We start from the raw sequence: 25,128 nt of genomic DNA, 5'->3' as shown, positions 1-25,128 counted from the left end.
GCAACAGAAAATGCCCTGTTTGGAGCTTTGACAGAACAACTCCTCCCTCAAGAAGGTCTGAGTTGATGGTTTGCTTTCTTCAAAAACAAGAGCGATGCTTTAAGTTGGGAGCAGCCTTTGTGTTTGGATGTGGACACCTGCACAGTCCTCAGGGTGGTCCCATGGATCTCTCTGTCCTCCCTCCCTTCTTTTAACCCAAAGTGAAAAGTCCTGGGAGGCAAGGCAGGGGGCTGGCAAACTGCCTGCAAACCAGCATCACTGCCAGGAGCAGAAGGAGGAGGAGCAGGGATAGCGAGTGTGTGTGTGTATGTGTGTGTGTGTGTGTGTGTGTGTGTGTGTGTGAGCAGGGACAGCGAGTGTGTGTGTGTGTGTGTGTGAGCAGGGACAGCGAGTGTGTGTGTGTGTGTGTGTGTGTGTGTGTGTGTGTCGGGGGGCAGGGAAGATCCCGGTACCTCTCCATTCTTACTCAAACAAGTTATTTTCAGGGTATAATAATAACTGCCTCCCCACTCCCCACCAAGTGTTCTCATTTCAAAACGGACTTAATGAGATCCCTTGGAGGAAGAACTTCTCCAAGCAATTGAACACACTGTGCAGTAATGAGCTGCCAGCAGCGAGTGTTGTCACTTAATGGAAACCAAGAGGACAGAAACAGGTCAGGGGAGGGAGTGGCTGTCCCTTAGGCACCTATTGTGCCTGAGCACAGTGCTAGGCACTCTATAGGGGTTGCCATCCATTATTTCATGGCATTCTACTAACAGCCTTGCAAGGTCTTGTCTCTCCTCTTGAAAGATGAGAAATCTGAGCCTCTGATCTGGTTCCTAGGCAGTGAAGCATAGCTAGGCTGCCTGCTCAAAACTGGCCCCTCCACGAATGTGCTGTGGACTTCAGACAAGTTACTGCACCTCTCTGAGTCTCAGTCTCCTCATCTGTAAATGGGGATAATGATAGCAATTGCTTTGTAGGGCTTGTGTGAGGGTTGTGTGAGACACTGCCTAGAGATTACCTAGCACATAGTAAGTGCTCAATGAACATAGTCACTTGCCGGCTGGACTTAAACCCAGGAATCTCTTTGCTTCTAAAACTCAGTAAATTCTTTCCACTAATCTGCAACTCTCCCATCCATACTCAGCTGGTGACCTTGAGCTCACCCTCCCTGTTCCCTGCATCTGGGAGGCCACCCTGCCTCCCTCCAGTGCAGAGGGCAGAGGGGCCACACTCACAGCCCAGGCCAGCCTCTCCTCTTGTGCTGTGTTGCCATCTCTTCCCACCAACTCGCAACAGCTCCCCTGCATCTAAAGCTGCTCCCTCCACACTCTTCCCTGTTGCAGTAAAATTTGGCACCACTCGCCTGTTATTCGGGCCAGACACCGGGGACCCTCCGTAGTTCTTCTTCTCCCCAGATCTTCCACATCCATTCCCATTGGCTTGAATTTGAAACTACAGCCTGAACCCGATCACTTCTCCTTGCTTCCCATCCCACCCCAGCACTGGACCCAAGTCCCCACTGCCGCTGGCCTCCCTGCTTTACCTCCTGCCCCTCCAGTCCACTCCCAACACATCAGCCTCACTGGGCTTGACAATTCTCCATCCTACGATGTTAGTCTCCGCCAAAAATGCTCCCTCATCTCTCCACTACAGCCAGAATAAATTCTACATGTTCTGCCCTGGCCCACAAGGCTCCCACTTGCTTCCCCTACTTGCTCAATGGAAGGCTGGCAATATTGGCCTTACTATGCCTCAACTTCTCTCAGCTTGTTCCCACTGCAGGGCCTTTGCATATGCTGTTCCCTCTGCCTGCAGCCTCCTTCCCCACATCCCTGCGTGGCTGGCTTCTTCCCTCAGGGCTCCACCCAAATTTTATTCCAGTCACGCTTCCTCCCAGTCTCATCACCTGTTTTATTGTCACACCATTCTGTTTCCTTGTCTTCATGCATTTATCTGTATTTGGAATTATTTATCTTTCATATATGTTAGCTGTCTCTCCCACTAGAACACACACTCAGCCAGGGCAGGAACTGTTTTTTGTATTCCCCTCTGATGCTTGGTGACTATAAAAGCGTTGGGCACAGAGAAAAGACTCAATATGTACTTGTTGAGTGGATAAACAAAGGAGTAAATGAATGAACAAGTAAACTAAAGGATGAATGAATGAACACACACACAAGCCAAACTCTATGGGGCTGCACTTGTCCATCTGTAAAACAGAGGTGGTAACCCCAACACCCACAGGATGGTGATGAAGATGAACCCTGATGAACCAGAGCCTAGGAGATGCTCAACAAATCCTTGCTGGTTGAAGCATTTCAGTCAGCGGGGGCTCAGCAGCGGGCATCTCTTCTCAACCCCTTACTGAATAAAATGCATTTAATAGTCAAAATCCTGTAATGGAGATACAGAAGTTGAAGGCCCAAGGAAGAACGCATGTGAGAACATGATTCACTGTATTACCCGTAGCCATGGCAACTGAAATCTTCAAGCACAGTTCCGCCTTGCTTTAGTTTTCTATGCAGAAATTTCTAAAGGAAATGTTCAGATTTCTATCTCTGCTGATATAGAATAGGCATTCTCATTTGGCTTGGAGAGGAAAAATGCAAAATGCCAGATTCCCACAACGTAAACTGGTTTATGAAGAAAGAAGAGTTTTGTTTTTGGCAGCGTGAGTTCAATTCTGAGAGGTAGAACAAAATCATCTTCATCATCATCACCATTATCAACAACAAACAAACAACACTTTTGCTTGAAATAGAATGGACCAGGCCAGGCATGGTGGCTCATGCCTGTAATCCCAGCATTTTGGGAGGCCAAGGTGGGTGGATCACCTGAGGTTAGGAATTTGAGACCAGCCTGGCCAACATGGTGAAACCCCATCTCTACTAAAAATACAAAAATTAGCCAGGCATGGTGGTGGGTGCCTGTAATTCCCAGCTACTCGGGAGGCTGAGGCAGGAGAATCACTTGAACCTGGGAGGCAGAGGTTGCAGTGAGCCAAAATCACGCCACTGTACTCCAGCCTGGGTGACAGAGCAAGACTCCATCTCAAAAAAGAAGAAAAAAAAAAAAAAGAATGGATTAGTACTTATCTAACCTTCACTCATTCACGCAGTCATTTAAGAAGAGTTCACTGATTGCCTACTGTGTGCCAGGCCCTGTGCTAGACTCCTGGGATACAGCAGTGAACCAAGACAGATGAGGATCCCTGCCCTTGTAGAGCCTGCAGTCCAATAGGACAGACATCCAATGGAAGAACATTCACAGCATGGAATTCCCAACGAGGAATAGTGGAGAGAAACACAGTACAACAGAAGGACAGCCCTGTGGGATAACAGAGCCACCATTCAGCGGTTTTGTGACCTTGGGCAAGTCACTACACCTGTCTAAGCCTGTGATAAAATGATGATAACAATATTGCTTGATGAAGGTGTTACGTGTACCCAATGAAATGTCAGGAAAAGTGCCTTGTGTGGCATCTGATACACAGCAAGCACCCAGTAACTAGTCATTCTTTTTGCCTTACAGAGGCAGAAGGGGCCAGCCCCTGGCTGTTTCTCCCGACAAAGCCTCAGAAAAGTTCTCCGGGTGTGGGGTTTTCCCAAAGGACTGCCTATGTTCTAAAGGACTGAGGGAGTCTGGGAGACATTTGAGATTTCAACTTTCAAAATAAATGTGCAGGAAAGGCCAGGGAAGAGGAAACAGATTAACCTAACAGCTACCCAGATAACAAATAAGGCCGGAGTCCTGAACATGTTTAGGGTGGGGTCCCAGCTAAATTCTCCAAAATATGAGGATGGAGGATGCTGAGAACAGCCTGCCACTGTGGGCTTCTCACCACACCAGCCACGTGCAGGGTGAGACTGGAACTTCAGGGACTGATGAGAGAAATCACAGTCTCTCGACCAGCATAGCAGTAGAGCTAAGGGCTCCAGAGCTCAGCACACTCCAATGCAAACCCTGAGGCCTGACAGCAAGAAAAGCCTGGTGGGCCAGAGACTTCTTCTAAGGAGCTGCCCACACTCCCTGGATCCTCACAGGTGGAGTGAAACCCTGGCAGAGGTGGGGGCATCTGAGCATCAGGCTGGCTCCCAGGAGCCAGGAGGCAGACAGCAGACCTGGTTTATCTTTGACAGAGCACCACCCTCTTCTCAGCTTCCAGCCTCTGTACCTACACATGCCGTTCTTTATGCCTGAGCATAGCTCCATCACCCCTGCCAGTCCCAGCCCACCTAGAAAACCCCTGTTCAATCTTTAGATGACCCAGAAAGGCCACGGCCAGGCATTTCTCCTGCAGCAAAACACACAAGGGCGCACAGGTATCTGCACAAGAATGTTCACTGCAGCATTGTTTATAGTGCACGTGACTGGAAATGACCGACATTATCTGTCTAGAGGCGACTGGTTCAAAAAATTATAGTGCAAGGAAGAATATAAAGCCATTAACAAAGAATGGCATAGACCTATTATGCTGATATAGAAAAATCTCATCATTACGAGAAAAAGAAAAGTCAGGACATTGATAACTATGCATAGCAAGATCTGATTGTGTTAAAAATTAAACACACATGGCCGGGTGCGGTGGCTCATTCCTGTAATCCCAGCACTTTGGGAGGCTAAGGCAGGTGAATCACCTGAAGTTGGGAGTTCAAAACCAATCTGACCAACATGGATAAACCGCGTCTCTACTAAAAATACAAAATTAGCTGGGCTTGGAGGTGCGTGCCTGTAATCCCAGCTATTCGGGAGGCTGAGGCAGAAGAATTGCTTGAACCCGGGAGGCAGATGTTGCAGTGAGCTGAGATTGCGCCTCTGCACTCCAGCCTGGGCAACAAGAGCAAAACTCTGTCTCAAAAAAAAAAAAAAAAAATTACACACACACAGGCACACACACACTCATCCCTTGGTATCTGTGGGGGATTGGTTCCAGGACCCCTACAGATACACATAAATCCACAGATGTTTAAGTCTCTTACATAAAATTGGGTAGTATTTGCATGGAACCTACACACATCCTCCTATACACATTAAATCATCTCTAGGTTTCTTATACCTAACGCAATGTAAACACTAAGTAAATAGCTGTTATGCTGTATTGTTTAGGCAATAATGTCAAGAAAAGAAAAGTCAGTACATGTTCAGTACAGATGCAACCATACATTTTTCTTTGAATGTTTTCGATCTGTGGTTGGTTGAATCCACGGATACGGAACCCATGGATACAAAGGGCCAATTGTGGGTGTGTGCATGCACGTGTGTGTGTGTACATATGTACATATGGGAGGGTACAGACACAGATATAGGCACAGACATTGTCTTATGTATGCAGAGAATATTTTCAAAAGGAGACACATGAACCTGTCACCAGTTTCCGGAGGGGGGGACTGCAGGTTGGAGGTGATGGCAGGGAGACCAATTTCTCTTTAGAACACTGTTTTGCACTGTTGGAAATGTTAAACATGTCTGTGTATTACTTTTCCAATTAAAAAAAGTTATTTATTTTTAATGTTTGGTCATCACTTGTATTAAATGTTCTGTCCCTAAAAGGTGACTTAAATTCCCTCCAGTGTGTGAAGACAGTCCAGTTACTGCATCATCACATGTGTATCCGTTTATGTGTCTGTCACCCCTTCCTTAGTGGTAGGGAATGTGGTGGCCGCACCTCTGTACCCTTCTGCGGAGCCTGGCATCTGGTGGGTACTCAGTAAGTGCTTGAGGAATGAAAGACAACATTGGCCAGGCGCGGTGGCTCATGCCTGTAATCCCAGCACTTTGGGAGGCCAAGGTCGGCGGATTACCTAAGGTCAGGAGTTCAAGACCAGCCTGGCCAACATGGTGAAACCTGTCTCTACTAAGAATACAAAAATTAGCTGGGTGTGGTGGTGCACGCCTGTAATCCCAGTTACTCAGGAGGCTGAGGCACGAGGATTGCTTGAACCTCAGAGGCAGAGGTTGCAGTAAGCCGAGACTGCGCCACTGCACTCCAGCCTGGGCGACGGAGTGAGACTCTGTCTCAAAAAAAAAAAAAAAAAAATAGTAAAGAAAAGAAAGACATCATTAACACCAGTAAAACCACTTCCATCTTCTTAAGAGCTTTCATTTTACCAAATGACCACTCACGGAGCACCAACTACTCCATGCTAGCCAATTTATACCCAGCATCTCATTTAATTGAGTCAATACCCTGAAGCCTCGCTAAAGGTGGTAGATGCTGTTGATTCCCTGCCAGATCTCCTTTATTGGCTGGGGCACCCATCCCCAGGTGCTGGGGGCTCTGGCTGCTATGGCTCACAGCCCCCTCTCCTCCAGACTGTGGGCAGTGGAGGAAAAGCTGCCCCAATGCTCTGAAGTAGGACTTATTTTGTGATGCTGTTCACCCACCAAAGCTCCTGAATGGACCACGTTGACTCAAGCTCTTGTCACTAAATCATATCCACACAAATCCCCACCTCAGAGTCTGCTTCTGGGAACCCGACCTGAGACACTGCTCTGCAAAATCAACAAGGGGACGCAGTTGTTTTTGTTGTTGTTGTTTGGTTGGTTGGTTTTTGAGATGGAGGAGTCTCGCTCTGTCCACTAGGCAGGAGTGCAGTGGCGCGATCTCGTCTCACTGCAACCTCCGCCTCCTAGGTTCGAGCGATTCTCCTGTCTCAGCCTCCTGAGTAGCTGGGTTATAGGCACCCGCCACCATGCCTGCCTAATTTTTGTATTTTCAGTAGAGACAGGGTTTCGCCATGTTGGCCAGACTGGTCTCGAACTCCTGAGATTAGGTAATCCACCACCTCAACGTCCCAAAGTACTGGGATTACAGGCATGAGCCACCGTGCTCGGCGGGGACACAGTTTTTTAAACAGCTTCTGGGTATCTACTGATTCCAAACTAAATCTCTAAGAGTGGGCAGATCCAGCATGAGAAGTTTGGAAAAGCAAGGCATGTAGCTGAAGTTGGTAAATAAGATCCCGGAGGCAGCGGCGGGGTGGGGGGTGGGAGGGGCGGAATAAAGGTTTATTATACCCATTTTACAGATGAGAAAAACTGAGGCTCACATAAGTGATTTTTGTTGTCATGGATTGTAAATTTGAAGTCAAAGAGGTAGATCTGAACCCTGTTCTGTTGCACCCCAAAGCCTTAACTCTTCTCTCCATGCCTACTGCTCAGCTGTTTGGGGCTTAACAGGCCTGGCCAGTGCTAAACATGGTAACTTTAGGCTGGCTGTGAGTAGAACATTCCCCGGCTTTACTTGCCTGGTGCAAGCTGCTCAGCTGGCTCTAAATTTAGAACTGCTAACGTGGTCAGGAAGAGGGGTCCCTGGGGGGTACTGTTCCACAGCCAGATGGCACTGGGATTCGGACTGGCGCCTTGGTCACACTCAGAGCCAGCCTGGTGTGGAGAAAATATGGGAAACAGCTCTCCAGCCGGCCTTTGGGGGATTTCCTGTCCACCTGTGCAGACCGAACAACAGGAAAAGTCTGCAGTGGGGTTGGGTGGATGGGACGGGGCAGATGGAGATGGGCGAGGTCCACCCAGCCGGGCTTCCCTTCTCAATTCATTCACAGATGGACGCTCCTACAAAGGTCAGGGCAGTGCAGGAAGCATTTGCTAAGCACGTGCTCTATGCCTGGCCCTGCATTAGGATCTGAGGGAAAAGATGAAGGAGATACATTCCTCTCCTCAAGAAGTTCATTTACGCACTCACTCACTCCTGCGTTCAGCTCAACACATATTTATTTATTCAGCACCTAGTGTGTGCCAAGCCCTGTTCCAGGAAGTGGGGAAACTAATGAGTAAGACATGTCCCTACCCACAAGAACCACTTTTTCACTCACCCACTCACTCACTCACTCATTCAGATTAACATTTAATGAGCACCCGCCGTGTGCAAGACCTTAAGCTAGGAAGTGGAGAGACAGGGATGAACAAGACATGCTCTCTGAGGATGAAAAGTTTCATTTTCGCATTCATTGTTTTCTTTCACTCTTTCGTTCAGTTCTATAAATGATTAATGAGCACTTGCTGTGTACTCAGCCGTCTGCTAAGCACTGTGCATATAGATATGAAACAAGACACAGTCACTACTGATAGAGTTCACGTCAGTGGTTCATTCATTCATTCAGCGTAACATTCATTGATGGAAACTCCTGAACGTCAGGCACTGTGTTATGTGACAGGGATACAAAGATAGGGGCTGTTTCTGCTTGCAAACAGTCTCACTCATCCATTCTTTCTTTCATTCCTCCAGTGCAGTGAGTATTTATTGAGTGCCTACTATGTGTCAGGGACACAGATGTGCATACGAGAGAATCTCTGCTCTTGAACAGCCTTCCTCCCTTCCTCCCTCCCTCCCTCCCTCCCTTCCTTCCTTCACCACTTATCAGTTTGCTTCACTCAACACATATTGGGCACTTACTGTCTATCAGGCTGTGGGGAGGCAGAGGAATGAATCCCAGGCCTGGATCTGAAGGAAGTCATAGAAACACCAGCTCACACACACACAGGGTGAGCAATCACTTGGTTCCCATCAGGGCCATGAGGCCCCACCCAATGGTTCCTCAAAAGCTCCCAGCAGCAGGCAACACACCCCTCCCACAGAGCCACAGGACGGACAGGGGGTTATGGGGGGGGGGAGGTGGGGGCCCCTCAGCACACTGGGAGAGAGAAACTACTGGAAATATACACCAGAGGGAGGGTTTGGTGAGTGAAGTGATTCAGACATCTCAGTGAGGATTTTCAAGAACTCAAGGAATATTCTAAGTTCAGAGGAGGAAGAGAAAAAGATCAGCCCACGTCTTCCGACTGTGGCATACTCAACACCAAACTGCCAGCAGCAGTGTTGGTTCCCCTTGGCTCCTCTGCCCTCCCAGGCCAAATGCCTGCCAGGAAAACAATGGCTTTGAATCGGCTGCTGAGAGGACTGAGAGCAGCGTCCACATGAAGTCCCTGGCACAGTGCCCAGCACACAGTAGGTGCTCAGTGAATGTCACCCGGGCACATCTGATTTACTGCAAGATGCAGTGGTTTTGAATGCGGCTACACATTCTTTGCCACTCCCGCCACTGAGAAGGGGGTCCATGTCCCCTCCCCTTGTCACTGCATGGCCCAGCAGAGAACAGAAGTGACGCTATGTAAGTCCTGCGGCTGCAGCCATCATAAAGGGAAGCGTGGCGTTTGCCTTCTTTGCCACAACACTCACTTCCAGAGCCCTGAGCTGCCATGTTGTGACGAAGCCCAGGCCACCAGGAGTGGCCGTGTTTCAGTGCTCTGGTTGACAGTCCCAGGGAAGCCTGGTTTTCAAACCATCACATGCACCAAACACATGGGTGAAGAAGACTCTAGATGGGTCTATCACTCAACTGTTTGAGGCGCCCAGCTGACACTCCAGACAGGCAGCAGCCACTCTCGCCGAGCCCTGCCTAATTTCTGACCCACAGGATCCATGGACATAACGAACAGTGGTTGGTTTGCACTGCTGTGTTTTGGAGTCGTTTGTTATGGCAACTGATAACTGGCCTGGAGGCATTTCTTCAACAGGTCCCTGCCCCGCACACCCTGCAGAATCTGGGAGGATCAGATAAACCAGAAACCACAAAACACCTTTTATACATTGTCAAGTTTTTTTTTGTTTGTTTTTTTGTTTTTTTGTTTTTTGAGATAGAGTCTTGGTCTGTCGCTGAGGCTGGAGTGCTTTGGCGCAATCTCTACCTCCCGGTTCAAGCGATTCTCCTGCCTCAGTCTCCTGAGTAGTTGGGATTACAGGCGTGCGCCACCATGCCTGGCTAATTTTTGTATTTTTAGTAGAGATGAGGTTTCACCATGTTGGCCAGGTGGTCTCGAACTTCTAACCTCGGTGATCCACCCGCCTCAGCCTCCCAAAGTGCTGGGATTACAGACGTAAGCCACTGTCAAGTTCTATACACACAGGAGCCACTGGCATTATCTCTCAGGACACAGAGGGGGCTCTGCAGCCTTCCTGACCACACTAAACTTGGCAAACCATAACTAAGGCCACCACCCCCATCAGTCAGGCTGGGAGACTCTGCAGACTACTGGGGCTGACCTGCACTCACGTGGCAGGCCGCCACTTTGTCCTCAAGACAAGACTTAGGTCATCCCTCCAGGAGGAATGAACTGGAGGACAAAGGCGGCTTTCACTGAGCCCAGGCTGCTCTCCGCAAATAGGGGCCGTCAGGGCAGAGCTAGAAGCGGGCGGCCCCAGGCACGCCCCCCTGGGCAGGTAGCCAAACAGGCCAGGTGGGGCCCAGGCAAGCTGGGGCAGCAGTGGGGTCTGGCAAAGGGCTTTCTTCCCTGCTATCTGGGTCTTTTCCAATCTAGGCCTTAACAGGGAGAGGGGAGAGTACAATGAGGCATGAGGACAGCTTGGTAAATTCAATAGAATGTGGAAAATGTATCCCTAGGATTAAGGTCAAATTAAAAACATAAACTAACACAGTGGAGGCTCCAGAGTAAGACAGCCTGGGATCAAATCTTGGCTCCACTGTTGACCAGCTGTGTGATCTTCTGCAAGTGAGTTAACCTCTCTGAGCCTTGTTTTCCTTATCTGTAAAATGCACATAATAACAGTGCCTCCCTTCTAGGACTGTTGTGAAGATAAAAAGAAACATTCTAAAGTGCTTTTCCTAGTACCTGGCTGTTATGGACTGAAATATATTCCCCCCAAATTCACATATTGAAGCCCTAACCCCCTAGTACATCAAAGGTGACTATTATTTGAAAATAGGGGCTGTAAAGTTGTGATTAGGTTTAAAATAAGGGTGTTAGGTTGGGCTCTAATCCAACCTGATTGTTAACTTCATTAGAGGAAATTTGGAAACACAGACAGGAGCCCACACACGCAGAGGGAAGATGGTGTGAGGACACAGAGAGAAAGTGGTTATCCGCAAGCCAAGGAGAGAGACCTCAGGAGAAACCACACCTGCCAATACCTTGATCTTGGACTCGTAGCCTCCAGAACTGTGAGAAAATACATTTCCTCTGTTTAAGCCATTCAGAAGTCTCTGGTTTTTTAATATGGCAGCCCTGGAAAACTAATACACCAGCACATAGGAGGAGCAAAATAAAAATCTCTGATTACGATATTATTACATTTATATTATAGCAGCAAAATATTAGGTCAACATGAACACGCTTATATTTTATTAATATAAATATGTTTGATACAAAATATTAAAACAACATGAAACACCTGCAGTTGTGCGTCCCTGCCTCAGAATTTCTATATAAAATATCAGGTGTTTTTTGTTTTTTTGTTTTTTAGAGAGACAGAGTCTTGCTCTGTCACCCAGGCTGGAGTGCAGTGGCACAACCATAGCTCACTACAGCCTCCAACTCCTGGGTTCAAGTGATCCTCCTGCCTAGCCTCTTGAGTAGCTGAGACTTGAAAGCATGCACTTCCACGCCCAGCTAATTTTTAAATTTTCTGTAGAGACAAGGTCTTGCTATGTTGCCCAGGCTTGTCTCTAACTCCTGGGTTCAAGTGATCCTCCCACCTGGGCCTCCCAAGGTTCTGAGATTACAGGTGTGAGCCACCAGGCCTGGCCAACATCAGGTTTTCTTAAACTGTAATAATTCAGACCAAATTCCTTGACAACCTTGTCATCCATGCATTACTGAACCACTGAAATAGTTACATTGTGTCCTTTGGGCTCCAATCACAGTGATAAAATCAATGACACCCTCAAATCTCCCACCTCTTCCAGAGGTGCCTGGCCTCTGCGCATTGTGGTTCAGCCTCTTGGATATCCATCTCCTCTTGTCCTACTCAGGTGTTAAGACCCAGCTCAGGCCTAGTTCAGGGTAGGCACTCAACACACGTGCACGGCAAGCCAACTATGAGATAAGTTAATGCATTTCAACAAAGAAGATGCTGGGCCCAGAGGGGGCGGTGGCTGGCACAAGGTCACAGTATCCTGGCTCCACACTCATCAACTCTGTCTCAAACACAGAAACCACGTGTCCACTCAGCTTGAAACCCCCAAATCTGAGTCCTTTTTCAGCTCTGGAAAATCCATTTGCCTACCAGCAGCAAACATTGCGGGTAGAGGACACGGAGAGGGCATCGACCTGCATCAAGCCTTCCATAGCTCACCGTAGCTTCCAACTCCTGGGCTTAGGTGATCCTCCTGCCTCAGCCTCCCCAGTAGCTGGAACTACAGACATGCACTACCCAGCTGGGCAATTTTTACATTTTTTATAGAGATGGAGTCTTGCTATGTTGCCCAGGCTGGTCTGGAACTCCAAGGCCTCAAACGATCCTCCCGTCTCCTTCCTTTTACACTCCACACTATTCTCTCCTGATGTTGGACTTTCCAGAGGCTCTGTGCAACCTTTGGACAAGTCAGGATTTGCTCAGTGTCCTCATTTGTAAAATTTGGACAGTCAGAACCCCTGCCTCAATGGCTGTTGAGACAGCCACACACACTCAGATGTGAAAGTGTGTAGCTCTGCATGCGCTTAAAAAAAAAAAGCAGCTGCCCATCAAAGTGATTTGTTAGAACAGGGGTGCCCTCTAGTGCCTCAATCGAGAAGTCATTCCACCCTGGAGGCAGCCAGCAACTTCTATCCTGTGGGTTCAATTCCTCCCTTGGAAATGTGGAAAGACAGCACCTACTGTGTGCTAGGTGCTCTCCCCACTGGTCTCCACAATGAAATGCTTACATAATCCTCATTTAAGAGAGGGAGTTTCTCATCGTCAGGTGAGACACAAGATCAGAGACATGAAGTCACCTGTTCAAAGTCACAGAGCAGCGAGGGCTGGATTAGAATCCACATCTGTCTGACTCTGAAGCTCCACTCCTTACTGGACTCTTCAAATTGGGAGATTGTGCACAGGAAGAAACTTTAAGAGACTCCAGTCCAATCTTTCATTATACCTACAGAGAAACTGAGTCCCAGAGAGGGCAAATAGTTGCTCAGGGTCACATGGCATTTGAATCTTGGAATCCTGGCTCCTAGAAGTATTTTGCCCACATGTCCAGCCCTCCCAAGCTTCTGCCTTGCATTTATGGTTCCTTTCAGCAGTCACAAGATTGGCATGCCCCTTCTAACTGCTCTAAGCCCTGGAATGTCTGACATCCAGCAATGACTGCTTTGGAACAGTTAGGGGTGGGGCCTCAAAGACCTCCATCTGAGAATGGGGTTCACTTCAGCCTCTCAGGACAAAGCTCCCAACAGCACAGGAGGGTGACTGAGGCCCCTCAAGAACCAAAAAGTGGAAGTCTAGGCTTGGGGAGCCATAGTTACCACATGGCTCTCTTTTTATTATTGTAAAAAGCAATCTATTTTACATATGGCAAAGACCCTGTGGACTAACAGGCAGGGCAGTGGTCCTGCTTGCAGGGGCCACAACAGGCAGACAAAGAGTCTGAAATTGGCCAGGTGTGATGGTTCATGCCTGTAATCCCAGTGCTTTGGGAAGCCCAGGTGGGAGGATCACTTGAGCCCAGATGTTCGAGGCTTTAGTGAGCTATGATTGCACCATGGCGCTCCAACCTGGGTGACAGAGCCAGGCCCTGTCTCTAAAAAAAATAAAAATAAATAAAAAACAAAGAGTCTGAAATTGTCACAGTGAGGAAGGTGCTGAGGGGAGCTGGCCTGGGCCCAGCTGAATTCTCAAACCCTGTAGTGGATGTGAGCAGGGCCTTCTCCTGCTCCAAAGGCTCTGGGTACCTCTCCCTGGAGCTCAGAAATGGTGAGGATTTTCCAAGGGGCTATCTCACAACAGGGCTTGGTGTTTTAATCCCTGTGTTTTAATCCTTTACAATTCCCCTCCCACCTGAGTATCCCAACAACTCTTAGGCATGGGCAGGGCATGAATGGCCCTTCCCATTGCACAGCTGGGGAAGGCGAGCTATGGGAAGAGGTGGAGAACATGTGCTGACACCGGTGTCTAATCGACTTTTCAAACTCAACCAACAAGTGCAAACCCGGGTCCTGATCTGTCCCCAAGACCCTCTACCCTGCAGTTTTCCTAATGAAAGCTGATGACAGCTCCATCTTTTAGCAGATGGCAAACTCTCAGGGTCATCCATGACTCACGTCTTTCCTATCCCATGTCCAATCCATGAGCACATCCTGGGGCTCAACCTTCCAACTAGATCCAGAATCTGCCCACTTCTCCTTTTCTCCTGCCCCTGGTCTGAGTGGCCATCATCTCCCACCTGGACCACTGCAGTGGTTCCTCACTGGCCCCCTTACTTGAGTCTGTTCCCCACATGGCAGCCAGAGGGACCTACTCAAAGGCCAAGCTGGGCTGTGTCAGTCCTATTCAAAGGATCACTCCCCCATGGCTCTGGTGCCCCCAAGCACGAGGCACAGTCCTTAGAGAGACTGCAAGGCCCGGCATGGTCAGGCCACGTCACCTCCCTGCCCTCACTGCCCACTCTCTCCTCTCACCCAGTCTGCTGCAGCCACCGTGGCATCCCTCCTGTTCTGCAAATGTGCCTGTGCATGCTTGGGCCTTAAAGCCTTTGCACTGACTATTCCTGTTTCCCCCCAAGCTCGCCTGGCCTATTCTCTCCCTGCTTCTAAAGTCTCTGTTCAAATGTCACCTTTTTAGAGAGGCAGAGGCCCCACACACCCAAGCCCTCCAGAACCTTCTTACCTGGTTCCTTCTGTCTTTCCCCAGCACAGCCCACCTCCTGACATACTATACAACGTTCTTACATATACCCATTGTTGACTGCCTGAACACTCCACTAGAATGTTAGTTCTGGCCGGGCCCCTGTAATCACAGGTACTCAGGAGGCGGGGCAGGGGAATCATTTGAACCCAGGAGGCGAAGGTTGCAGTGAGCCAAGATGGTGCCATTACACTCCAGCCTGGGCGACAGAGCGAGACTCCATCTCAAAAAAAAAAAAAAATGTTAGTCCCTGGGGCAGGGATCATGGCTGTCTTGTGCACTGATGTATCCCAAACCTTCAGAACAGGGCCTGGTGCATGTGACTGAACTGAACTGAGGACACATCAGGTGCCTAGCACCAGCATCAGCTGCCACCACTTATTCAGCACCTACTGTATGCCCAGCTTTGTTTGCATCGCCTCACTGAGTCCTCAGGCCAACCCACAAGGAAGTTGCTATCAATATTTCCACTCTACAGACGGCAAAACTGAGTTTCTGGGAGGGCTAAGAGATTTGCTCGAGGCCCCATGCTCTATTAATAAGTGGCCCAGTAGGGATTAGAAGCCAGGAGAGACTGACTCCGAGCCCGTTTTCGTCTCCACAACTGGGCCTAAAAAGGCACCCACAGCTCAAGTCAGATGAAAATCTCTCATGATGCAAACTGTCCCGTGGCCCAAACCTCAGGCCCAACTCAAACAGCACAAAAATAGTCAGTTCTTCTATTTCAGCCACAGACACTGCCGAGACAAAGCCAGACCAGACCCTTGGCACAAACTGAAACCACCATGATCTGAGATTCAGAAGCTGGCAACAGTAATTGCTTACGGCGTGTGTGTGGAGTGCCAGGCACTACGATAAGGCCATTTGTCCCCACAATAGCTTTCAACATGTCAGGTCAACAGGGTGGTCCATCAGCCCACATCTATTTTTATTTTTTACTTCTTTTTGAGACGGGGTCTTGCTCTGTCTCCCAGGCTGGGAAGCAGTGGTACAATCCCAGCTTACTGCAGCCTCGAACTCTTGGGCTCAGGTGATCCTTCTGCCTCAGCCTGCTGAGTATTTGAGATTACAGCTGTACACCATTATACGTGGCTATTCAAAAAAAAATTTTTCTGTAGAGACTGAGTATCGTTATGTTGCCCAGGCTGGTCTCAAATTCCTGGGCTCAAGCAATCCTCCCACTTTGATCTCACAGTCTTAGGATTACAGGCGTGAGCCACTGCACCTGGCCAGCCCACGTCTATTAAGCACCTACTATGTGCCAGGCACTGGGCCAAGGGCTGGGAGTTCAGTGGTAAACACACAAGCAACCTTCCTGCCTGACAGAGACTGCACATAGTCATCAAATTAGCTTTGGAGTCAGACTTTCCAGGTTCAAATCCCAGCTCTGCCCCTGGCCAGCTGTTGCATATCCAGTGGTTACTCAGCCTCTCAGAATCTCAGTTTTCTCATCGGTAAAATAATAATAAAATCCACCCCTCAGGGCTATTTGTGAGGATTAATCAAGATCCCACACACTGAGGCACTTAGCATGAAAGAGGACAATATCTTTCGCTGTTTCATGACTATTATTATTACCACTGTCACCTATGGGTGATTACAGGCTGAGTGAGGGCCACAGCCAAATGAATAAGTAGCAAGAGGGTCTGGGGAGAAAACAGCGGAACTAACCACATTTAGGTATTTTTCCATTCAAAAATCTGGTCACAGAGTCAAACGTGGGGACATGAAGCTTAGAGACACAATGAAAACCACAGTGATTTCCCATCATTCCAGGGAGTCTGAGGCATGGAACACGGATCCTGCAGGAGGATCTTAAAAGGGCAGGTGAGGGACCTGCACCTTCCCCAAGAAGCTGTCAGAAGCCCCAGCCGGGGTGTCACGCCCCACGGGCCACTCAGCAGATCCTCACTACACTCAAAGCAGCTGCCTCTGCCATGGGGGGCTGGAGTAGAGGAAGCCTGTGAGAGTCGGCCTCACAGACCCTGGGCAGGGCTGGAGAGGCAGCTGGGAAGAGCGTGGGACAGGAGGGGGGTCCCTGCCATTATATCAGAGCCCTCCCCAGCCCCCAACAAAGACCATCTGGATATTAAATGCCCACTCTAAGTCCAGCCCTGTGCCAAGGACACTAATGCCCCTTATTCTTAGCTAATCCTCAGCACAGTTCCTGCAAGGTGGGGCTGACCACTGCCACTTATAGAGAGGGAAACTGAGGCCCACAGCCATGATGTGATTTACCAAAAGCCACACAGCCAGTAGAGACAGGGCCAGGATTCTAGGCCAGGGCTCTCCCTCCAGAGCCCCGCCTGGCCTAGTGCCACATTCTTGTCATCTTCCACATTGCGAAGCTTGATATGCATAGAAAGCTTTCCTGTAGGCTGGGAAGTCGCCTCAACACCATGGGCCTCAGTTTCCCCATCTGAGAAACCAGAAGATCAGACTCCACGAAGTAGTAAAAATAATAGAGGGAGAGCTGGGTTCAAATACAGGCTCTAGCACTTCCTAGCTGGGGACCTTGGAGGAGATACCTAGCCTTTCAAGGCCTCAGTTTCCCTAATTGCAAAATGCAGGTAATAATGAGATCAACCCATTGGGGTTCTTATAAGGATATAATGAGACCCCTCTGAAAGGCGTTTAGTACAGGCCCAGGATTTTGTGAGCACTCAGTAGGAGTGGTGGTGGTATGGTGACTTTTATCATCATATGACTTTTGCTTAGATCACTAATTACTATTGCTGTAATTGACAACCCCAAGAGCGCAGCTTGATGCCCCCAGCAAGGCCACAGGCCTTGGGACCGTCTGGCGAGGTTATCTCAGTAACAAAGGAGATTAAGTAACTCACAACAACCACGCCAGAGGCTGTAGCCCTCAGCTACTCTTACTAATAGTTTGAAAGAGAAACTTAATCTCTCTCCCCATGCCCCAACTGTTGCTGGACCAGCACCAAGCTTGACAGTGATAGTGGTTTCTCCCCCCAGAAGAGAAGTGCAGCTATGAGAAGGACTCAGGCCACCAACAGGAAGCTAAAAACATCCCACCAACAAGTAACAACTTTGCAGAAAACCTGTTGCAGCCCACGCTTGGCCCCACTTCTAAGAAGCTGACACAGGAGATAGCTTGAAATGTGAATCAAGATTTAAGGCTGAGAACAATTATGCATACCGTAAACACCTGGGAATAACCTACGTGTCCAACCACAAAGAACTGGCTAATAGATCCACCAATCCCTCTTCTGGGTATATATCCAAAGTAAATGAAACCAGTACCCCACAAACCAAGGCTGACAACAGGTAGGAATATTAAGCAGCTATTAAATAACATGGTTACAAACAGTTTTTAAATAACATGGCAGATTTTTTTATGCTGTCAGTGGACACACAAAAAGATAAGGACTGATGGGCCGGGTGCGGTGGCTCACGCCTGTAATCCCAGCATTTTGGGAGGCCAAGGCGGGTGGATCACCTGAGGTCAGGAGTTTGAGACAAGCCTGGCTAACATGGTGAAAATCTCTACTAAAAATACAAAAATTAGCTGAGCATGGTGGCGGGCACCTGTAATCCCAGCTACTCAGGGGGCTGAGGCAGGGGAATTGCTTGAACTCGGGAGGCGGAGGTTGCAGTGAGCCGAGATCATGCCACTGTACTCCAGCAGCCTGGGTGACAGAGAGAGAGACTCCATCTCAAAAAAAAAAAAAAAAAAAAAAAAAGATGCGCACTGATTCACTCATTCAGGGCAGTGATGAAGCCCTACTAGGGATGAAACTGAAAGCTAAAAAATACAGTGTGGGACCCTGAACTAGAACCCGGAACCAAAAAAGAACATTCGTGACAAAACTGGTGAAAGTGGAATAAGACAAGGTTTCTCAGCCTTGTCACAATTGACACTTTGGCCAGGATCATTCTTGGTGCCGTCGAGGGGAGGGGAGGGAAGGACCTGTCCTGTGCGTTACAGGATGTAAAGCAGCATCCTTGGTGTCTACCCACCATATGCCAGTAGCACCCCTGTCCTCAGCTGTGACAATCAAACATGTCTCCAGACATTGCCAAATGTCCCTTGCCGGGGAAAATCGCCCCCACTGGAATTTAGTCTGGAGTTTAGTTGACAGTAACGCACCAATGTTAACTTCTTTCTTTTGGTAACTGAACCATGGTTACTACATGCTAACATTAGGGGAACCGGGCGAAGGGTATACAGGAACTCCCGCTACTATCTTTGTAACTTTTCTCAAGCATTCTAAAATAAGTTGTTACGTAAAATAGTATGATAGTTCCTCAAAAAACTGAGAATAGATCCACCAATCCCTCTTCTGGGCATATACCCAAAGGAAATGAAACCAGTATCCCATAAAGATATCTGAACTCCCATGCTCCAATGTAGCATCTTCACAATAGCCAAGATGTGGACACACCCGAAGTGTCCAGTAGCAGATGAATGGATAAAGAAACTGTGGCATGTATAGTTGGACGGACAGACAGACAGACAGATAGATGATAGATATACTCGTGAACCACAGAATTCAAAAATACAGATTATCAGAGACTTTTCTTCTTTGTACTCATCTGAATTTTCCATATTTCATGGAAACATGTTTCCATATATATATATATATATATATACACACACACATATATACATAGACACATATATATGCATATACACATATATACGTATATATACACATATACATATATATATGCCTCAACTTCTTTTTTTTTTCTTTTTTTTTGAGACACAGCCTTGCTCAGGCTGGAGTGCAGAGGTGTGATCTTGGCTCACTGCAACCTCCGGCTCCCAAGTTCAAGCAATTCTCCTGCCTCAGCCTCCCGAGTAGCTGGGACTACAGGCACAAGCCACCATGCCCAGCTAATTTTTGTATTTTTAGTATAGATGTGGTTTCGCCATGTTGACCAGGCTGGTCTCAAACTTCTGACTTCAAGTGATCCACCCTCCTTGGCCTCCCAAAGCACTGGCATTACAGGCATGAGCCACCCCTCAATTTCTTTATGTATATATATTCAATAATATGTATATATCCTCTATATATATCCACACATACACACAACAGATTATGCAGCCTTTAAAAAGTAGAAGATCATGTTATTTGCAACACGATTGAATCTGGAAGACATTATGCTAAGTGAAATAAGCCGGGCACAGAAAGACAAAATACTACATGCTCTCACTTATATGTGGAATCTAAAATAGTCAAATACATAAAAACAAAATGTGGCAGGGCTGGACGCAGTGGCTCATGCCTGTAATCCCAGCACTTTGGGAGGCCGAGGCAGGCAGATCACCTGAGGTCAGGAGTTCGAGACCAGCCTGACCAATATGGTGAAACCCCATCTCTACTAAAAATACAAAAATTAGCCAGGCATGGTGGCACGTGCCTGTAGTCCCAGCTACTCGGGAGGCTGAGACAGAATTGCTTGAACTTGGGAGGCAGAGGTTGCAGCGAGCCAAGATCATGCCACTGCACTCCAGCCTGGGCGACAGAGCAAGACTACCTAAAAAACAAACCCAGAATGGGGCAGAGGGGTGTAGGGGGAGGAATGGAAAGATGTTAAAGGGTACAAAGTTGCAGTTCTAAAGGATGAATATGTCTAGAGACCTGAAGCATTGTGACTATAGTTAATGGTATTGTATTATATACTGGAAATTTGTTGAGAGAGTAGACTTCGGGTGCTCTTACCAGTTTATAAAGGTGACTATGAGAGGAGATAGGTATGTTAATTTGCTTGACTGCAGTACTAATTTCACTATGTATATGTATATATACCAAAACATCTGGTTGCACACTTTAAATGTATACAATGTTTTAAAATTTATTTAAAACTTTAAAAATCTGCAGGCTGGGTATGGTGGCTCACGCCTATAGTCCCAGCACTTTGGGAGGCTGAGGTGGGAGGATCGCTTGAGCTCCAGAGTTTAAGACAAGCCTGGGCAACATAGTGAGGCCACATCTCTATAAAAAGTTAAAAAATTAGCTGGGCATGATGGCACGCACCTGTAGTCCCAGCTACTCTGGAGGCTGAGGTGGGAGGATCACTTGAGCTCAGGAGGACAAGGCTGCAGTGAGCTATGATCATTCACTGCACTGCAGCCTGTGTGACAGAGTGAGACCCTATCTCTAAAAACAAACAAACAAACAAAAAGGTAGAATAACAGGACAAAGAATGCAGAAGGGAAGGGGGTCATTCACCAGGGAAGACCCTAGTGAATGAGCGACATTACCAGGGCCCAGGGGCAGTGAGGAGGGGCCCATGCTGAAGAAATGATGGATGAACGCATGTTCAAGCTATGCGAAGCTACAGGAGTGGCAGGGGAGCGAGCACCTCCACCTGGCTCTCTGCAATTATTCCTGGTTAGCTGGTCACCAAATCTGACGGTGGCCTCCTGGGAAGCAGGAGGAGCTGACATTCTGGGAGCAGCTTCTAGGTTTCAGAAATCAGCTAGAGAATTCAAAGGAATCGCCCCAACAAGCAAATGAGGAAGGCAGAGGGGCCTCACTTTGCAGATGAGGAAGCTGAAGTTTGGGAAGCTGAAATAGACTTCCCAAGGCCACGGGGCTTTCTCAGAATCCAGGTCCACATTCCCAAGCTTCCTTGAGAGGTCAAGCAAGAGTTTCCAGTTTAGAAGTGCAGACACCAGGGCTAATCTAAGATCCCGGTCTTGTTAACACGTGTGCCAGGCTGTCTTCAGTGACTCAGAGGGACAGAGAAATTGTGGGTAATTTGCAAAACCAGCGGTGGGCCTGTGTGGCTCCTCACTCCCCCAGGACCTGGTCACCCACAGAAAGCAGCAGACAAATGGAAATCTCTCTCATTATCACATCTAGGAAAGACTTTCTAAACTACCTCATCATACCTCTTCATGGTCCAGATGGGGAAACCAAGGCCCAGAGAGGAAAAGACTTGCCCAAGGTCACTAGAGAGGTGGGACACAGCCAGGTGAGGAGCTGTGACTGTCACTCCACAAAGCTGCCCCTAGGAGGCTGAGGGCATCCCCGCCCAGCCTCTACTGGCCAGGATGAGCTTAGGCCCGTACCTAGAATGTACCATGGGCATGCCACGGGCTCTTGCTCTTTCTGACATCCACCCCAGCCCTTTGCACATGCTGTTCCCTCTGCCTGGCACACAATTCCCTGGACCCCTACCCTAGCATCAACTGCCAGCTCCTAGGCATCCTCCAGCGCTCAGCTTCCTCGGGGAGGCTCTCCTGGCCCCTGCACCCCAATGAGACCATGTCCCTTGAGGCACTGTGCACCACCCCCATCCTAACACATACATGGTCTTTGTTTCAGTTCCTTGAGCAAAGTCCAAATTCTCACCAGACTAAGTTCCATGCGGTCAGGGGACCATGCTGTCTTGCTCCTATATTCCAAGTATCTGGCGCTAGCTCCAAACTACTGCTGGTAAGTGTGTGCTGAATGAACATGAGATCGTAGCCATTTGTCGATGAGTTCAACACCTATGCCAAGCTCTAAGTTCTGGGGATCGTGGACTGTATCTTAGTCATCTCTGCATCTCCAGGACGGAGCCCAGAGCCCAACACGCAGCCAGGCACATCAAGGTTATCCAGACCTTGCAAACCACACAATTCAAAAATATGATTATCGGAGACTTCTTTTCTTCTTTGTGCCTGTCTGAATTTTCCATATCTTTTTACCATGAACATGCATTATTTTTGTAATTAAAACATCAATCAATCAATCAATCAATGTTGCCTTACATTTATTATATAAGAATGTTCATATGCCAATGATTGAACAATACGGACTGGAGGGATCTCCTGTTTCCCCACTGCTCTGGGGGACTCCGGAGGGAGGTGAGACACTCTGGGACTCGCAGCTAAAAGGCAATGTTTCCTAAAGTTGTATTTTTAGGAGCGCTGGAAAATTCTCTGGGCAAGAAGGCATCTGAAGTATTTGCAAACACTCAGCAATGGGAAAGATAATATTTCCTAAGACTTTCCCTTTTGGGTGTGCTGAAACCAGTGGTAAATATTCTGGAAAACTCTGAGACCAGCCCGTGACAATTCTTCGGTAAGTCCCTCTATTCCCAGAGCCCTGATGGATGTTACACAACCCAGAATCACCTACACCTACTCCTTATTTCATAGAGGAGGAAACAGAAACCCAGAGAGGAGAAGTAACTTGCCCAGGCACAGACAGCAGACCAGTTGCAAAGTCAAAGTGAGACCTGAAAGCATTTTATACCTCACAAAGCACTTCTGCACAGCTTCCCTGACTTTGGCGTTTCATCAGAAAATGTTCTGGTTTTTTTTCCTCTGTTATCCAGAGGAGACAGCACAGTGTGTGTGTTGGGGGGGAAGGGGTCCCAACTTCTTCTATCACTGTGTAGGTTCAGGAAAAGGAAAGCAAAATCTATTATTTTAAACTCATAGAAGACGGACATTCTTACACACACACACACACAGAGGCAAGAGGGATGTAATTTCAGAATAAAGAATAGTCCTTTAAATCAAATAAATGTTGCTTTCTGAAAAACTCACTGAAGTCGTTCTCATTCTTCCTGTTTTCTTGGGGACTGGAGGAAAGCCCACATTGGATCCAGGATCTTCATTTCTGTTCAGGAGTCTCAGCTCTTCCTACGAACCTGCGCTACCTCCCAAACCAAGCCCATTTCCTCTTCCCCCAACAGTCTCTCTTCCTTGTAATCTCCACCATTTCTTAAAGAAAACAGAGACATTGCTAACCAGACACAGCCAGAAAGCAAAGTTGACAGGAAGCAGGAGAGGGAAAGGAGATGACCCCGTCCTGGAGCTTGCACTTCCCCCCGCCACTCACCCAGAGGTAGCGCAAGAGCTTCAGCAGGCTGGGGCAGTAGTAATACTCCATTTCCAGCACCCAGAGGTTATGCGGTGAGCACAGTACGGTTTCCAGCTTTCCTCTAGTGGGAGCGGCTCTTCTCACTCCTGTCACACTGGAGTCAAGTTCAAGGCGGCATAAATCATTCAGAAGCTGGCTCACGGCCAGGGGACCAGCCAGTCAGCTCCACTAATGGCCACGGCTGCCTGGGGAACTGAGAAGCCACCACTCGGTCCTATGAGCCCCGCCCGGCGCATCTCAGGCTTCTCGTCCAGTGGGGCGTGTCCAGGGGCGGATCCTTCTGAACCCAGCTGACTGGACCCTCACCCTCCCGGAAGCCGTAGGCATGGAGGGTTTTCAGTTGCATGAAAAGAAGGCAAGAAGAGAGAAGGCGATGCCCGGGAACCGAATGTGTGCATGCGTGCGTGTGTGTGTACATGCTTTTACGTGAGTCAAGTATGTGTGCATGTGTGCATACGAGTATGTTTTGTGCATGTGTGGACTGACTGTGCGCTCTGCGTGTGAGCCCAAGTGTATATGGTTCCTCCTCCCCAAACCACATGAGGAGAAGGAGGCCCTGCCACTCATTACAGGGAAGGAAATCAACTCAGGATCCCATTGGTTCACTGTGCTCCTTTGATGTCAGTCATGTTCCTTTTAAACTCAGCTAAGCTTCTGATCCCCCCTAAAAGGAAGGTGTGGCCATTTTACAGAGAGGAAAACCGAGGCCCAGAGAAGTCAAGGGACTTGGCCAAGGTCACGCGGTGAGTTGGTAACTAAACCAAGGCTGGAACCCAGGCCTCCCAGCCATGAGTCATGGGCCCGTCCACTCCTGTGGACACCCAGCCCAGCATGGGGAGTGGGGTGCTGGGGAAGGGAGGGATCAGCTCCCTGAGGCACCAGCTGCCAGCTGCACCAAGTGGGGAGTGAGGAGAATGTCAATTTTCAGAGATTAAAATGCAAATAAAGCACACCTCGGGCAAATCCAAGGCAAACTTTCCCAGATGTTTCCTTCAAAAGAGCATGATTTTAGCAAGTCACCTCATCCTCCTGAGTCTCAGTTACCCCTTCTGTAAAATGGGACTAATTATCCCTGTGTTCAGGGCTTTGAGGATTCAATGAGGTAGAATTCTGCCAAACCATCTAGTTTAGTTTTCATGGTCATATCATGAGGGCACTATCGTCACTTCTACTGTCCAGATGAGAAACTGAAGCTCACAGGGTCAAAAAGAGGTTCCTGAGGTGAGCAGCAGCTAAACAGTGAGACAGGGATTCATATACAAGCCGGACGCACCTGGATCCCCTACTCAACACCTGCTCCCCATAAGCCGAGGCCATAACCCAGAGACTCCAGCAAGTCAGCGCTGGATGCAAGACAGCTGTGCTTCTCAGGCAAAGTCCTTCCCGCTGCTGAGAGGGGAAAACTGAGGCGGGGGAGGGGTTCACGGAGGCACCGGGCAGAGGCCCTGGGTTCTGCACCAGGCTCCTGCCCCCAGCCTGGAGCTTGGCACACTGACTGCCCCAGCAACATCCTGGGCCCATCTGTGCTGCATCCTTCAGCCCCACCACCCGACGCCAGGCAGAGCAACTAACAGGAAACTCAAATAAGGAGAGGGTGGGCTGGGTGCGGTGGCTCACACCTGTAATCCCAGCACGTTGGGAGGCCAAGGC

The 25,128-nt window shown here is 48.6% G+C and overlaps 1 protein-coding gene across 6 annotated transcripts in view; it reads right to left on the bottom strand.

Annotated features, from left to right (window-relative positions):
- The window catches only part of KIAA1671 (KIAA1671 ortholog), a 242,847-nt gene that overhangs the window by 101,162 nt on the left and 116,557 nt on the right, over positions 1 to 25,128 (bottom strand). Inside the window, exon 1 of one of the 6 annotated variants that reach the window (XM_054469006.2) lies at positions 23,437 to 23,696. The exons of the other annotated variants lie outside the window; for them this stretch is intronic. Coding sequence (XP_054324981.1) covers positions 23,437 to 23,487 — 51 coding nt within the window. The 5' untranslated portion in view covers positions 23,488 to 23,696. Of the gene's footprint in view, positions 1 to 23,436; positions 23,697 to 25,128 lie in introns of those variants that run through there. 6 annotated transcript variants of the gene reach the window in all.

The sequence above is a fragment of the Pongo pygmaeus genome, chromosome 23, assembly GCF_028885625.2.
Source record: "Pongo pygmaeus isolate AG05252 chromosome 23, NHGRI_mPonPyg2-v2.0_pri, whole genome shotgun sequence".
NCBI lineage: Eukaryota > Metazoa > Chordata > Mammalia > Primates > Hominidae > Pongo > Pongo pygmaeus.
This window is presented reverse-complemented; position numbering and strand designations above follow the sequence as displayed.